The sequence below is a fragment of the Paramormyrops kingsleyae genome, chromosome 23, assembly GCF_048594095.1.
Source record: "Paramormyrops kingsleyae isolate MSU_618 chromosome 23, PKINGS_0.4, whole genome shotgun sequence".
Classification (NCBI taxonomy): domain Eukaryota; kingdom Metazoa; phylum Chordata; class Actinopteri; order Osteoglossiformes; family Mormyridae; genus Paramormyrops; species Paramormyrops kingsleyae.
In genome coordinates, this window is record NC_132819.1 from 10,040,048 (window position 1) to 10,057,722 (window position 17,675).

At 47.5% G+C, this 17,675-nt stretch overlaps 1 protein-coding gene across 2 annotated transcripts; it reads right to left on the bottom strand.

Annotated features, from left to right (window-relative positions):
• LOC140581874 (hemicentin-2-like) lies at window positions 1-14,121 on the bottom strand. Of its 2 annotated transcripts, XM_072705521.1 has the most exons (14): window positions 13,336-14,120; window positions 13,071-13,188; window positions 12,745-12,893; window positions 10,535-10,644; window positions 9,283-9,523; window positions 8,497-8,790; window positions 8,230-8,347; window positions 7,904-8,052; window positions 5,694-5,803; window positions 4,442-4,682; window positions 3,656-3,949; window positions 3,389-3,506; window positions 3,063-3,211; window positions 1-364 (listed from the first exon to the last, which is right to left on the bottom strand). In XM_072705521.1, the coding sequence occupies exons 1-14, from the start codon at window positions 13,877-13,879 to the stop codon at window positions 240-242; spliced, it is 2,760 nt and encodes a 919-aa protein (XP_072561622.1). In that variant the 5' UTR covers window positions 13,880-14,120; the 3' UTR covers window positions 1-239. The 2 variants fall into 2 exon arrangements, with proteins under 2 accessions (XP_072561622.1, XP_072561621.1); XM_072705520.1 differs by lacking the exon at window positions 1-364 and having other exon boundaries at window positions 2,857-3,211; window positions 13,336-14,121.
• Between the last annotated feature and the right edge of the window lie 3,554 nt (window positions 14,122-17,675).

The following is a 17,675-nucleotide window of genomic DNA, read 5'->3' on the forward strand; positions in this document are numbered from 1 at the left end:
TAATAGAAATATTTGCCTAGGGCTCCATCTACTGAGGGGGTCCGGGGGGGGGGGGCAAAGCTTGCATATGACACCTCATGAGCTCCCACGGGCACTGATGAGGAATAAAGATGTGCATTAGAGCTACACTACTTGGTGTAATGGCAATTCATATATTATCAGCAAGTAATGAGCCTCCCAGTACCTTACAGAAACAGAGAAATACACACAGTCATTGGCCACTTAGGAATGCTTTCATGTTAAAGCGACAGCCTGTTCCTCCTGCAGTACAGCAGCAGCCCGGTGGCATTGACAGCTGCCAAAACAAGGATGTTGATGGCACCGATGATGCTGCTGGTGGCACTGCTGCCCGTTGGAGGTTCAGCTAAGAAAACGGAAAAACAGGCATAAGTCACTGAACTGTGAAGAGGATTATAACCTACAAACATCAACATTGAAGGAGTCAGAGAATCTCAGGGTTACACTCAGTCACTGGCAGCCACCAGGTGGCGCTCTGGTGCAGCATTAGCAGACCAGACTGGCTGAATGCGCGGACATGTCTGACACAGGTTAAGCGGCTGCAGTCAGAGTTTGCATGTGCCAGACATTAGACTGCAGTGTGCAGAGGTATTATTAACCTGTACACCAGCACTCGGTACGGCCAACATTGCCGGTGATCTTAAAATGCAAAAACCTGTGCAGCACATTTTCTCCCTCAGTGCACTCATTCCTAACCCTAACCTCTACTCTGCCTAAGCGCAGCCCGTTCCGGCTTGGGCCAAACTCCAGTCATTTCACACAATCCTTGGTTTTATTCTGCATGACATATTCATTATTCAGATTTCTGCTAACACTCTATTTGAGGCGCCTCTTAGTAACTCAGCTACTACTCCAGTACAAATCATGAGCAGATACTACTGCATTATTAGTGCCCCCTCAAGTAAAGTTAGATGTTTTGAACATCATGTCAAAAGATGAATAGATAAATTGTGTGTGTGGCTTCCAAGCTTCCTGAGTAAATATCTGTAAATACCATCACTTGTTTCTAAGGGTTGTCAACAAGCACAGCACAAATTTATAATAAAAAAAAAAAAACACTTTGATTGCGGAAGTGCCGGCGTAGGCTTTTCAGTGAGGTGGGACTGTGAGGCCCAGGAAACAAGTGATCAGTGCTTCATCAGCGCAATACTGCGAGCGCTAAGCCCTCGCTCATCACTCTACGCGTCCAGCTCACACGTCCAGCTCTACACGCGCTCAACAGAAGCTACTGCACTCTGCAAACACAGGCCAGAGAGACAGGGGACAACATCAAGGGCAGATTTTAAAAACGTAATGAAAATAACACAAAACAGCTCGATTATCTTTCCAATTTTGAGAGCAGGGTTCGACTCCACAGGCGTGGAGTTTGCATGTTCTCCCCGTGTCATCGTGGGTTTCTAGAGTATCGTTCTGGCAGAGGACAGGCACAGAGAGGTCCTTTTTTTTCAGTGTGAGTGATGTGGATGACAGATATCCATCCAGGAGACAAACTGCTGCAGAAGTCAAGAGGTGCTGATGTGGCATTTCCGTCTCAGGCTGCTGCCATGGCAACAGGACAACTTAGGAGTTACCAAAACCGGCTGCAAACATCAATGTACAGTTTCAGCTGTTCTAACAGAACCAGCGTTTCACTTTCTCTTGTGCTCAGTCTTTAAATTAAACCCCAGCCACACCCAAGCCCCCCCCAAATTATTACTCAGTGATTGAAAATCTCCAGGAGCCGACACCTTATCGTGGTGGAGGGGTTTGTCTGTTCCAATTATCCCAGTAGCTAAGTTGCCTGGGGCTTTATGCCTCTCGTAGGGTCACCCAAGGCAAACAGGTGAGGAACCAGATGAAGTGCGGCTCATTAGACCCCTTATGATGAATTATAACATATAACAATCTACTCGAGGGGGGTTGGACCCTCTTCCACTCCGGAGTTGCTCGCGGGGAGAGGCATCTGGAGAGGCATACTTTTTGCCCCCTGGCTGGACGTCTGCACATTGGGGTTTACTGCGGTGGACAAGAGGGTCGCCTCCCTTCGCCTTCAGCTGGGAGGACGGGTCCTGACTGTTGTTTGCGCTTATGCAGTTCAGAATACCCACTCTTTTTTAGTGACTGAAAGGACGAGATCGCGAAAACAAGCGGCTGAAGTGAGTTTCCATCAGCAGTCAATATTATATTTCATTAAAGTACATGATACATCTATCAAGACAATGCAAATGATTAATAATTATGCAAATAACTTCATATGAAGTATAAAAGTGTTTTTGGTGCCTTTGGAGAAGCTGCGTCATTACAGCTGCAGCTACTTAAAAATACATCAGTATCTACGTGACACTTTTAATAATGCTGCATGGAAAAAGCACATCAGGTAGGTGGGCAGCAATGCATTATGTTAGTCAAAGCGTCATGTAACAGGCAAGCGTGCGCTAAAGCATGGCGTGCAGCATCACAACAGGCAAGCGTGCGCTACAGCACAGCATGCAGCGTCATGTAACTCAAGCATGAGAAAGAATAGGGCAGGGAGTGTGTTCTTCTTGTAAGAACATCTGACTGCTGATAGATTTATCATCATCTCACAAGCCACATAAGGTAATGCGAGAAAGCCGAAATGGTCAGAGCAGGTACTGCATTTCAATGTAGGGAAACAAATCACAATGTCTAGCATCTCCGCGAAGTGCATTTCTGTACCTGCTAAACAGGATTCTCGGCTAACTTTCCGCACTAAGAGTATCGTACCATTTATTTTGTGCCCACAACGCATGAGAGATTTCAAACACTGTGACGAGAGAGACCATGAGGAGATATTTTACATGTCTGTTGCAGTTTGAGCGGTTAGTTAATGGGAGATTGTGCAGATGATACCTCTAAACAGGCAAAGGTCAAATGACATTATAAAAGTTCAAAATGAAACTACCCACATGGCACATTATGGTGAACACAGCTCTTACTGACGGGGCTGACATTGCTCACACTGAGCAGTCGGCATGTGTAGGTGTGCCTGTAGAGAGGAGACGGCTTTGTCATGTTGAAAGACCGACACACTTTAGATGGCTCACCTGTCACCAATGTGGTGACCCTGTCCTGTCCGGATCCCAGCTGGTTCTTCGCCTCACACGCAAAGGTGGTGTTTATGCTCTCATCCACCTTCGGCACTGACAGCTTATTCCCATTAATTTGGGCTGTTTTTGGCATCTGGCCGGATGCACTGATTGGTAGAGGGAAGGTTAACAGAGGCGGTCAGTCTTAAGCAATGTGGGAAGCAGCACTGATCTGAGTTCAGCATTCTGGCCAGCAGCACCTTTTAAAGAAGGCTGGCCAGCTATCGAAGAGCTGAAACATCAGTGAACAAGCTGCCCAGTGCCTTTGATGCAAAATCACTTACACTGTCCACTCAAAGCTAGTCGGTGGTGGGTTTGCATTGGCCACGCAGGTCAGCTGAACATTGCTGCGGCCCACATACCACTGACCATCATACCCAGAAATGGACACCGTGGGAGGGTCTGGGTGACAGAGAGAGAGAGAGAGAGGAGAAAAAAGAAAAGAAGAAGACAAGAGAAGAGGGAGCATCATCAGATGATCATCAGAACATCAGACTGTACCTATAATCCAAGTCACCTAAGAGTCCCCCAGTCAGCTAATCACAGCTTACACTGAACAGCCAGCTTCATTTTATAGATGTCGTCTGTCTTTTGGGCGCGGTGCTTGATAATGCAGGTGATGTCTTTGCCATTATCCGCAGCCTTGGGGATGAGCCGGAACTCGCTGACCACGGACACAGTCTTGTCGTTCTCCAGTTTGGTCGTGTTGCTCTGGTCGCCCGCAGCTGTTGTGTCCCAGAAGACCTGTCCTGCTGGCTGGCCCTTGGCGGACTCGCAGCGAGCCACTACCACTGCGTCTTTGCCCGCGAGCACGGGCAGCGTGGTGGCGTTGTTCTGGGGCTTGGCTGAGAGGGAGTGCAGAGAGACAGAAATGAAACCTGGACTTTGCAGCGAGCTTGTAGTGGACAGGAAAGAGGAAGAGATGCACAGCTGTGAGCGGGCATGAGCAGGGAAGGTGTAATGAGGAGAACAGCATCCATCTCCCATCTCCCAGCCCCATATCTAGCTCACGGACGGGGTGGGGCCCGGAGTCGGCCCCATGCACCAGAGGACGAGGCTCAGGTGCACACTGGACAGAGTGCCTGTCAATCAGCAGGAACATCCACTCACACACTCCATGGGCGATTTAGACACACCAATTAGCCTAACTGTGTGTCTCTGGACTGCAGGAAAAAACCCACACATGAGAGGGAGAACATGCAAAGAACACACACACAGCGGGGTCACGATTCGAACCCCAGGAGGTGCTGGGCAACAGCGCCACCCAGTGACCCATCACGCCATCGACACTGTAAGAACACTTAGAAATCCAGGCAAAACAAAAAGCAGCCACTAACCCAAGATAAAGACTGCGGATGAGGCTTGCTCGGTTCCGCTGGGGTAGATGGCATATTCGCAGGTATACGTGCCCGAGTCGCTCGTCTTGGCATCAGACAAACTGATGGAGGGATCTTCCAAGGAAGGAGAAATAAAGCTGACTCTTCCTTTGAGGGATGAGTCGGGGTAATTCGACCCAAGTGAAGGATGAAAGACGGCGATGTTCTCTCTCCCTGCCGAAGACTCCCTAACCCAGGAAACCTGGGAAACAAGGCGGCTGGTGTTGATAAGGAAGGTGTCATATGAACACTAGGCTGTGCACAAGCACACACTTACCTCATGTGAACACCAGGCCGTGCACTAACACACACTTACCTCATGTGAACACCAGGCCGTGCACTAACACACACTTACCTCATGTGAACACCAGGCCGTGCACTAACACACACTTACCTCATGTGAACACCAGGCCGTGCACTAACACACACTTACCTCATGTGAACACCAGGCCGTGCACTAACACACACTTACCTCATGTGAACACCAGGCCGTGCACTAACACACACTTACCTCATGTGAACACCAGGCCGTGCACTAACACACACTTACCTCATGTGAACACCAGGCCGTGCACTAACACACACTTACCTCATGTGAACACCAGGCCGTGCACTAACACACACTTACCTCATGTGAACACCAGGCCGTGCACTAACACACACTTACCTCATGTGAACACCAGGCCGTGCAGTAACACACACTTACCTCATGTGAACACCAGGCCGTGCAGTAACACACACTTACCTCATGTGAACACCAGGCCGTGCAGTAACACACACTTACCTCATGTGAACACAAGGCCGTGCACTAACACACACTTACCTCATGTGAACACAAGGCCGTGCACTAACACACATTTACCTCATGTGAACACAAGGCCGTGCACTAACACACACTTACCTCATGTGAACACAAGGCCGTGCACTAACACACACTTACCTCATGTGAACACAAGGCTGTGCACTAACACACACTTACCTCATGTGAACACAAGGCTGTGCACTAACACACACTTACCTCATGTGAACACCAGGCCGTGCACTAACACACACTTACCTCATGTGAACACAAGGCCGTGCACTAACACACATTTACCTCATGTGAACACAAGGCCGTGCACTAACACACACTTACCTCATGTGAACACAAGGCCGTGCACTAACACACACTTACCTCATGTGAACACAAGGCTGTGCACTAACACACACTTACCTGAGTTAGGCTTATGCCTTGCACCACCTCAAACTTGCAGCGCAACTGGAAGGTCTCACCAGGATTGGCCTGCACCTCCCTGTCCACCTTTACCCTCTGGAATGCCGCACCTGTGACACAGAGATACAGCCATGGGGGGGCATCAAAGGGGACCCCAGCTTCCTGTCAGCTGACCCTGCCGAGCCTATAGAGACGGATCTAACGCACCATGGAGGCAAAGACACACCTGTGAGAGACACTCCTCGTGTTCGCGTGTGTTTCCGCCGGGGGCTCCGGTTTCCTCCCACGGTCCAAAACCGTGCAGGATAGTTTGATTGGCAAGTCTAAATTGGCTGTGTGGCTGTGCGTGCACCCTATGCTGTGTTGGCGACTGCCCAGGGTTGGTTCCTGCCTGTGCCCATTGTTCCCAGGATAATACCCCAGTTGGGATTAAGCGGTTATGGTGATGGATGGATGGATGTTTCACAGTTACTATTAGAATGATGCATATTTCTGAAGGCAACCATACACTGGGTGTATCTGGATTTGCTTGTTATTAACTTCAATGCACACTTTAGAATGAAGATGAAACATACACAAGGAACTTAATAATGATAATAATAATAATAATAGTCTTTCCTGATTAGACAGATGACCATTAGAGCATAACGACATAAAACATGAATATACCCATCTGCCCCTGATTTCTTTGGTCACAAGCCACTACTGCGTTGTAGTATAGTCCATTGTGTGAAATGCTGCCCACCCAAAATTTCTTATTGGCCCCCCTAACCTGAGCAGTCTAGATCCAGGCCTGCTCCCCTGAATCGCACCAGCAAACAGTTGCTTGAAATTCCTTAGAACAATGTTTTTAGTGACTGAAAGGACGAGATCGCGAACACAAGTGGCTGAAGTGAGTTTCCTCCGCAGGGTGGCTGGGCTCTCCCTTAGAGACAGGGTGAGGAGCTCGGTCATTCGGGAGGGACTCAGACTAGAGACGCTGCTCCTCCGCATCGAGAGGAGCCAGATGAGGTGGCTCGGGCATCTGGTCAGGATGCCTCCTGGACGCCTCCCTGGTGAGGTATTCTGAGTATGTCCCACTGGGAGGACGCCCCGGGGAAGACCCAGGACCAGGACGAGTAGTGAATTTTAAAATCAGTCCTAACCGTTTTAGGGACAATCAACGCCCAATAGGGATGTGAAATACACCCCCACTGTTTTTCACATACATTTACACACTCACACACAGCTGGAGGCAGGAATCGAACCCCCCACCCTGGAGATCTGAGGCTATAGTGCCACCAGGAATCATAAAAATGACATTATACAAGTACAGCTGTAGACTGGCTGGTTTTCAGTCTGTCCACTCAGAAAATCCATTAGCTTCAGTATTCTGGACGTTCTTTCCATTTACTTTTGGTTTGTATCTGATTAAATATAATGTGAAACACTAAAGTCAAATATTATATTTCATTAAAGTACATGATACATCTATCAAGACAATGCAAATGATTAATAATTATGCAAATAACTTCATATGAAGTATAGGTAGGTGGGCAGCAATGCATTATGTTAGTCAAAGCGTCATGTAACAGGCAAGCGTGCGCTAAAGCATGGCGTGCAGCATCACAACAGGCAAGCGTGCGCTACAGCACGGCATGCAGCGTAACTCAAGCATGAGAAAGAATAGGGCAGGGAGTGTGTTCTTCTTGTAAGAACATCTGACTGCTGATAGATTTATCATCATCTCACAAGCCACATAAGGTAATGCGAGAAAGCCGAAATGGTCAGAGCAGGTACTGCATTTCAATGTAGGGAAACAAATCACAATGTCTAGCATCTCCGCGAAGTGCGTTTATGTACCTGCTAAACAGGATTCTCGGCTAACTTTCCGCACTAAGAGTATCGTACCATTTATTTTGTGCCCACAACGCATGAGAGATTTCAAACACTGTGACGAGAGAGACCATGAGGAGATATTTTACATGTCTGTTGCAGTTTGAGCGGTTAGTTAATGGGAGATTGTGCAGATGATACCTCTAAACAGGCAAAGGTCAAATGACATTATAAAAGTTCAAAATGAAACTACCCACATGGCACATTATGGTGAACACAGCTCTTACTGACGGGGCTGACATTGCTCACACTGAGCAGTCGGCATGTGTAGGTGTGCCTGTAGAGAGGAGACGGCTTTGTCATGTTGAAAGACCGACACACTTTAGATGGCTCACCTGTCACCAATGTGGTGACCCTGTCCTGTCCGGATCCCAGCTGGTTCTTCGCCTCACACGCAAAGGTGGTGTTTATGCTCTCATCCACCTTCGGCACTGACAGCTTATTCCCATTAATTTGGGCTGTTTTTGGCATCTGGCCGGATGCACTGATTGGTAGAGGGAAGGTTAACAGAGGCGGTCAGTCTTAAGCAATGTGGGAAGCAGCACTGATCTGAGTTCAGCATTCTGGCCAGCAGCACCTTTTAAAGAAGGCTGGCCAGCTATCGAAGAGCTGAAACATCAGTGAACAAGCTGCCCAGTGCCTTTGATGCAAAATCACTTACACTGTCCACTCAAAGCTAGTCGGTGGTGGGTTTGCATTGGCCACGCAGGTCAGCTGAACATTGCTGCGGCCCACATACCACTGACCATCATACCCAGAAATGGACACCGTGGGAGGGTCTGGGTGACAGAGAGAGAGAGAGAGAGGAGAAAAAAGAAAAGAAGAAGACAAGAGAAGAGGGAGCATCATCAGATGATCATCAGAACATCAGACTGTACCTATAATCCAAGTCACCTAAGAGTCCCCCAGTCAGCTAATCACAGCTTACACTGAACAGCCAGCTTCATTTTATAGATGTCGTCTGTCTTTTGGGCGCGGTGCTTGATAATGCAGGTGATGTCTTTGCCATTATCCGCAGCCTTGGGGATGAGCCGGAACTCGCTGACCACGGACACAGTCTTGTCGTTCTCCAGTTTGGTCGTGTTGCTCTGGTCGCCCGCAGCTGTTGTGTCCCAGAAGACCTGTCCTGCTGGCTGGCCCTTGGCGGACTCGCAGCGAGCCACTACCACTGCGTCTTTGCCCGCGAGCACGGGCAGCGTGGTGGCGTTGTTCTGGGGCTTGGCTGAGAGGGAGTGCAGAGAGACAGAAATGAAACCTGGACTTTGCAGCGAGCTTGTAGTGGACAGGAAAGAGGAAGAGATGCACAGCTGTGAGCGGGCATGAGCAGGGAAGGTGTAATGAGGAGAACAGCATCCATCTCCCATCTCCCAGCCCCATATCTAGCTCACGGACGGGGTGGGGCCCGGAGTCGGCCCCATGCACCAGAGGACGAGGCTCAGGTGCACACTGGACAGAGTGCCTGTCAATCAGCAGGAACATCCACTCACACACTCCATGGGCGATTTAGACACACCAATTAGCCTAACTGTGTGTCTCTGGACTGCAGGAAAAAACCCACACATGAGAGGGAGAACATGCAAAGAACACACACACAGCGGGGTCACGATTCGAACCCCAGGAGGTGCTGGGCAACAGCGCCACCCAGTGACCCATCACGCCATCGACACTGTAAGAACACTTAGAAATCCAGGCAAAACAAAAAGCAGCCACTAACCCAAGATAAAGACTGCGGATGAGGCTTGCTCGGTTCCGCTGGGGTAGATGGCATATTCGCAGGTATACGTGCCCGAGTCGCTCGTCTTGGCATCAGACAAACTGATGGAGGGATCTTCCAAGGAAGGAGAAATAAAGCTGACTCTTCCTTTGAGGGATGAGTCGGGGTAATTCGACCCAAGTGAAGGATGAAAGACGGCGATGTTCTCTCTCCCTGCCGAAGACTCCCTAACCCAGGAAACCTGGGAAACAAGGCGGCTGGTGTTGATAAGGAAGGTGTCATATGAACACTAGGCTGTGCACAAGCACACACTTACCTCATGTGAACACCAGGCCGTGCACTAACACACACTTACCTCATGTGAACACCAGGCCGTGCACTAACACACACTTACCTCATGTGAACACCAGGCCGTGCACTAACACACACTTACCTCATGTGAACACCAGGCCGTGCACTAACACACACTTACCTCATGTGAACACCAGGCCGTGCACTAACACACACTTACCTCATGTGAACACCAGGCCGTGCACTAACACACACTTACCTCATGTGAACACCAGGCCGTGCACTAACACACACTTACCTCATGTGAACACCAGGCCGTGCACTAACACACACTTACCTCATGTGAACACCAGGCCGTGCACTAACACACACTTACCTCATGTGAACACCAGGCCGTGCACTAACACACACTTACCTCATGTGAACACCAGGCCGTGCAGTAACACACACTTACCTCATGTGAACACCAGGCCGTGCAGTAACACACACTTACCTCATGTGAACACCAGGCCGTGCAGTAACACACACTTACCTCATGTGAACACAAGGCCGTGCACTAACACACACTTACCTCATGTGAACACAAGGCCGTGCACTAACACACATTTACCTCATGTGAACACAAGGCCGTGCACTAACACACACTTACCTCATGTGAACACAAGGCCGTGCACTAACACACACTTACCTCATGTGAACACAAGGCTGTGCACTAACACACACTTACCTCATGTGAACACAAGGCTGTGCACTAACACACACTTACCTCATGTGAACACCAGGCCGTGCACTAACACACACTTACCTCATGTGAACACAAGGCCGTGCACTAACACACATTTACCTCATGTGAACACAAGGCCGTGCACTAACACACACTTACCTCATGTGAACACAAGGCCGTGCACTAACACACACTTACCTCATGTGAACACAAGGCTGTGCACTAACACACACTTACCTGAGTTAGGCTTATGCCTTGCACCACCTCAAACTTGCAGCGCAACTGGAAGGTCTCACCAGGATTGGCCTGCACCTCCCTGTCCACCTTTACCCTCTGGAATGCCGCACCTGTGACACAGAGATACAGCCATGGGGGGGCATCAAAGGGGACCCCAGCTTCCTGTCAGCTGACCCTGCCGAGCCTATAGAGACGGATCTAACGCACCATGGAGGCAAAGACACACCTGTGAGAGACACTCCTCGTGTTCGCGTGTGTTTCCGCCGGGGGCTCCGGTTTCCTCCCACGGTCCAAAACCGTGCAGGATAGTTTGATTGGCAAGTCTAAATTGGCTGTGTGGCTGTGCGTGCACCCTATGCTGTGTTGGCGACTGCCCAGGGTTGGTTCCTGCCTGTGCCCATTGTTCCCAGGATAATACCCCAGTTGGGATTAAGCGGTTATGGTGATGGATGGATGGATGTTTCACAGTTACTATTAGAATGATGCATATTTCTGAAGGCAACCATACACTGGGTGTATCTGGATTTGCTTGTTATTAACTTCAATGCACACTTTAGAATGAAGATGAAACATACACAAGGAACTTAATAATGATAATAATAATAATAATAGTCTTTCCTGATTAGACAGATGACCATTAGAGCATAACGACATAAAACATGAATATACCCATCTGCCCCTGATTTCTTTGGTCACAAGCCACTACTGCGTTGTAGTATAGTCCATTGTGTGAAATGCTGCCCACCCAAAATTTCTTATTGGCCCCCCTAACCTGAGCAGTCTAGATCCAGGCCTGCTCCCCTGAATCGCACCAGCAAACAGTTGCTTGAAATTCCTTAGAACAATGTTTTTAGTGACTGAAAGGACGAGATCGCGAACACAAGTGGCTGAAGTGAGTTTCCTCCGCAGGGTGGCTGGGCTCTCCCTTAGAGACAGGGTGAGGAGCTCGGTCATTCGGGAGGGACTCAGACTAGAGACGCTGCTCCTCCGCATCGAGAGGAGCCAGATGAGGTGGCTCGGGCATCTGGTCAGGATGCCTCCTGGACGCCTCCCTGGTGAGGTATTCTGAGTATGTCCCACTGGGAGGACGCCCCGGGGAAGACCCAGGACCAGGACGAGTAGTGAATTTTAAAATCAGTCCTAACCGTTTTAGGGACAATCAACGCCCAATAGGGATGTGAAATACACCCCCACTGTTTTTCACATACATTTACACACTCACACACAGCTGGAGGCAGGAATCGAACCCCCCACCCTGGAGATCTGAGGCTATAGTGCCACCAGGAATCATAAAAATGACATTATACAAGTACAGCTGTAGACTGGCTGGTTTTCAGTCTGTCCACTCAGAAAATCCATTAGCTTCAGTATTCTGGACGTTCTTTCCATTTACTTTTGGTTTGTATCTGATTAAATATAATGTGAAACACTAAAGTCAAATATTATATTTCATTAAAGTACATGATACATCTATCAAGACAATGCAAATGATTAATAATTATGCAAATAACTTCATATGAAGTATAGGTAGGTGGGCAGCAATGCATTATGTTAGTCAAAGCGTCATGTAACAGGCAAGCGTGCGCTAAAGCATGGCGTGCAGCATCACAACAGGCAAGCGTGCGCTACAGCACGGCATGCAGCGTAACTCAAGCATGAGAAAGAATAGGGCAGGGAGTGTGTTCTTCTTGTAAGAACATCTGACTGCTGATAGATTTATCATCATCTCACAAGCCACATAAGGTAATGCGAGAAAGCCGAAATGGTCAGAGCAGGTACTGCATTTCAATGTAGGGAAACAAATCACAATGTCTAGCATCTCCGCGAAGTGCGTTTATGTACCTGCTAAACAGGATTCTCGGCTAACTTTCCGCACTAAGAGTATCGTACCATTTATTTTGTGCCCACAACGCATGAGAGATTTCAAACACTGTGACGAGAGAGACCATGAGGAGATATTTTACATGTCTGTTGCAGTTTGAGCGGTTAGTTAATGGGAGATTGTGCAGATGATACCTCTAAACAGGCAAAGGTCAAATGACATTATAAAAGTTCAAAATGAAACTACCCACATGGCACATTATGGTGAACACAGCTCTTACTGACGGGGCTGACATTGCTCACACTGAGCAGTCGGCATGTGTAGGTGTGCCTGTAGAGAGGAGACGGCTTTGTCATGTTGAAAGACCGACACACTTTAGATGGCTCACCTGTCACCAATGTGGTGACCCTGTCCTGTCCGGATCCCAGCTGGTTCTTCGCCTCACACGCAAAGGTGGTGTTTATGCTCTCATCCACCTTCGGCACTGACAGCTTATTCCCATTAATTTGGGCTGTTTTTGGCATCTGGCCGGATGCACTGATTGGTAGAGGGAAGGTTAACAGAGGCGGTCAGTCTTAAGCAATGTGGGAAGCAGCACTGATCTGAGTTCAGCATTCTGGCCAGCAGCACCTTTTAAAGAAGGCTGGCCAGCTATCGAAGAGCTGAAACATCAGTGAACAAGCTGCCCAGTGCCTTTGATGCAAAATCACTTACACTGTCCACTCAAAGCTAGTCGGTGGTGGGTTTGCATTGGCCACGCAGGTCAGCTGAACATTGCTGCGACCCACATACCACTGACCATCATACCCAGAAATGGACACCGTGGGAGGGTCTGGGTGACAGAGAGAGAGAGAGAGGAGAAAAAAGAAAAGAAGAAGACAAGAGAAGAGGGAGCATCATCAGATGATCATCAGAACATCAGACTGTACCTATAATCCAAGTCACCTAAGAGTCCCCCAGTCAGCTAATCACAGCTTACACTGAACAGCCAGCTTCATTTTATAGATGTCGTCTGTCTTTTGGGCGCGGTGCTTGATAATGCAGGTGATGTCTTTGCCATTATCCGCAGCCTTGGGGATGAGCCTGAACTCGCTGACCACGGACACAGTGTTGTCGTTCTCCAGTTTGGTCGTGCTGCTCTGGTCACCCGCAGCTGTTGTGTCCCAGAAGACCTGTCCTGCTGGCTGGCCCTTGGCGGACTCGCAGCGAGCCACCAACACTGCGTCTTTGCCCGCGAGCACGGGCAGCGTGGTGGCGTTGTTCTGGGGCTTGGCTGAGAGGGAGTGCAGGGAGACAGAAATGAAACCTGGACTTTGCAGCGAGCTTGTAGTGGACAGGAAAGAGGAAGAGATGCACAGCTGTGAGCGGGCATGAGCAGGGAAGGTGTAATGAGGAGAACAGCATCCATCTCCCAGCCCCATATCCAGCTCATGGACGGGGTGGGGCCCGGAGTCGGCCCCAGGCACCAGAGGACGAGGCTCAGGTGCACACTGGACAGGGTGCCTGTCAATCAGCAGGAACATCCACTCACACACTCCATGGGCGATTTAGACACACCAATTAGCCTAACTGTGTGTCTCTGGACTGCAGGAGGAAACCCACAGGAGAGGGAGAACATGCAAAGAACACACACACACAGCGGGGTCACGATTCGAACCCCAGGAGGTGCTGGGCAACAGCGCCACCCAGTGACCCATCACGCCATCGACACTGTAAGAATACTTAGAAATCCAGGCAAAACAAAAAGCAGCCACTAACCCAAGATAAAGACTGCAGATGAGGCTTGCTCGGTCCCGCTGGGGTAGATGGCATATTCGCAGGTATACGTGCCCGAGTCGCTCGTCTTGGCATCAGACACACTGATGGAGGGATTTTCCAAGGAAGGACAAATAAAACTGACTCTTCCTTTGAGGGATGAGTCGGGGTAATTCGACCCAAGTGAAGCATGAAAGACGGCGATGTTCTCTCTCCCTGCCGAAGACTCCCTAACCCAGGAAACCTGGGAAACAAGGCAGCTGGTGTTGATAAGGAAGGTGTCATGTGAACACCAGGCCGTGCAGTAACACACATTTACCTCATGTGAACACCAGACTGTGCACTAACACACACTTACCTCATGTGAACACCAGACCGTGCACTAACATACACTTACCTCATGTGAACACCAGGCCGTGCAGTAACACACACTTTTTTTTAATTGTCCCGCCACCACCCCCCCTTGTTGGAGGACAACTATGGGCTGATATTTGTGCCACTAGAAACTGAATATGAATTTTCTATATTTGAATCTGCAGTTATCCGCATTACAAAACTGAATCTGAATTTAATAGTTTGAATCTGAATTCCAGTAACTCGAAATAGCATTTATCCTACCTCGAAAAATTCATTTTGCGAGTTCAATTTCAATCTAGTGTGACACACCTAACTCGAGATAGCATTTATCCTACCTCGAAAAATTCAGTTCGCAAATTCAATTTCAATCTAGTGTGACAAACATCCGGGTCCTTGAGAAAAAGTAATCGACCGCAGATTCACAACGCAACTCATTTCCACGTTTACGACAGTTCTGCAGGTCGGGGTAAAGAGGAGGCGTATGCCGGGTTGTCGCAAGTGCAAATGTGGGATCTTTATCGTACCACCACTTCTCACAAGTTGCCAATACTCTGCTACTCAGAGACAAGCGTCACGCGAGAGTGGCGGTGCACCGCGCGTCGTACCGTCAGTGTTGTTGAGGCGCTCCTGTTGTTCCCAACACCCCCGCCGCCGTTCTCACGGTCAATACAGTAGCGACACTTCTATTTCTCCACTTAGAGCACTGCTTATACAGATCACCATATTAAACGCCAGTCCAATTGATGTTTCCGGTTATTAGCACAGTACACCGAGAGCGCTGTAGACATGCAGCAGACAAGACGCATAGCACCTCAAACCCGCTTTATAACTTTACATTTAGATCGATACAGGGGGGGTATGTGTATCGATGCATTCGTGTTGTGTTTTTTTCTCCCCCGCCAATCAGGAGTCAGGAGCCGCTTGTGTAGATCTTCAGATTCAGCCTTTATTGCCACAGTGAGGTTACAGCCAAGGCTAGACACCCTGCAGGAGTGTGTCCAATACTGTTTTACACTAATTTTTTATACATTTTCTTATCGTGTAACAATATCTCGTCAGTTAAGCATCATCATTTCTTCAACCATTCACCATCGTTGTTTTCTCCCTTGATCAACACCCCTAGATGATGTTTGTCAATCATCTCTTTTACTATTTGGTCCCTCGGCTGAAAATAATGGCGGCATGACCATGTCTAGTTGTTTTTTTTAAACACCCAGCCGTGAAATTTTGCGAATCCCTTCCTTCAGTAGCAAACCTTGCATCGGTCTTTGTCAGTCACGTTTCTGCACTAACACGCCCCCATTCGCCATTTTGAGTGTATCGCAGATGTAAACACATTTGCTTAATATTTCATATTCAGTGTTTTTTTCTCCACAAAAATGTAATGTTTTATGTAATCAGTTATAGCCCATTTTCATTACCAAAACACGCTAGTAATGCAGGTGTTTAAGAAAGGAAAAGAGTCACGAACACCACAAAAATGTCATTGCATGGACATAACTTTATTGGTCATATTTACATTCTCTATGCATTATGAAGTTCTAAATAATATTACATACTCACATAAAATTAATACTGATTTCCGCCTCATATCGGCGAGATGAATATTTAAAAAAATATTTAGCATAAACACTGCTAGAAAGCCACATGAAATGAACAGGCAAGCCATAACTTAAACTAAACTAGAAGTAAAATTAATATCCCTACTATCCCTAGCTAGTTTTGCGTTAGTCTACCATATGATATTAACATAAACTAGAAGTGCCAGAAATCGTTAATTAAACTACATATACTACCATATACTAACCAGACGTATGGTTAATGTTTATGTTATCGCTCGTATATATAAAGCTTATTCTCATATGTATCATAAGGTAATGACAAACCTGCGAATCCAGCATTTGTTTTTCTGACATCCCGGCACACGCCTCCTCTTTACCCCGACCTGCAGAACTGTCGTAAACGTGGAAATGAGTTGCGTTGTGAATCTGCGGTCGATTACTTTTTCTCAAGGACCCGGATGTTTGTCACACTAGATTGAAATTGAATTTGCGAACTGAATTTTTCGAGGTAGGATAAATGCTATTTCGAGTTACTGGAATTCAAATTCAAACTATTAAATTCAGATTCAGTTTTGTAATGCGGATAACTGCAGATTCAAATATAGAAAATTCATATTCAGTTTCTAGTGGCACAAATATCAGCCCATAGACAACTTTATATTTATTTCCAATTGTGTATAAACAAAAATTTCCAGACAAGCCCACATCACCCCATCCCTAATATTGTGAAGTAAAGTGAGAACGGTAACAAGCACAATAACTGATGGCAAGTTGAACAGAATTAAACTGATTGTATAGATGGATGCAGACGGGCAGACAGATGGACAGGCAAATACAGACGACAGACAGAGACATTAACAGCCATACACACAGGCAAATCAACGGACGGCTGAACAGACAATTTAGACAGGAAAACAATAAACAGGCAAAGACACACATATACTGTAGACAGGCAAGTATATAGTTATATCGCGTAATATTCGAGTACAAAGGTCTATAGAGAAGACTGGTTACTGTTGGGGAGGAGGGAGAAAGAGAGAGAAAGAGAAGAAGGTAGAGAGAGAGAGGGAAAGAAAGATAAGTTATATGAGCTAGGATAATGACCAGGCATAAGTTGAGAATAGTAGTTATGAGGAATATAAGTGGTTCAGTTATTATTAAGTTGAAGAAAAGTTGTGAATGGATTCCAGATGTCCTTAAAGTCTTGGAAGGCTGATGTATTATTCATCTTTTGAGCTGAAAGTTCTTCTATAAGGATGTGTTCTGACATTAGGTTGATCCAATGCTTTATATGACATGAATTTCTAGATTTCCAGTTTTGAACGACTATTTTCATAGCTATAGTTAGAGAGACAAGTACTGGGTGTTTCATTTTCTGTGGAATGCAGGTAGAAGTGGTGTCTCATAGAAGGCAAAGAGAGGGGGAGAGAGGGGTGCTACAGTCCAAGATGGTAGAGAGTGTCTTTATGACTGAAGTCCATAAATGATTGATTGGCTGACAAGTCCAAGTAGCATGCAAATATGAGTCAGTGCTCACCGAGGTACAGTGTGGACAGAGGTCTGTGTTGACTAATCCCATTTTAAACAGTTTACTTTGAGTGATGTGAGTCCTATGTACAGTTTTATATTGTATAAGTTGCAGGTT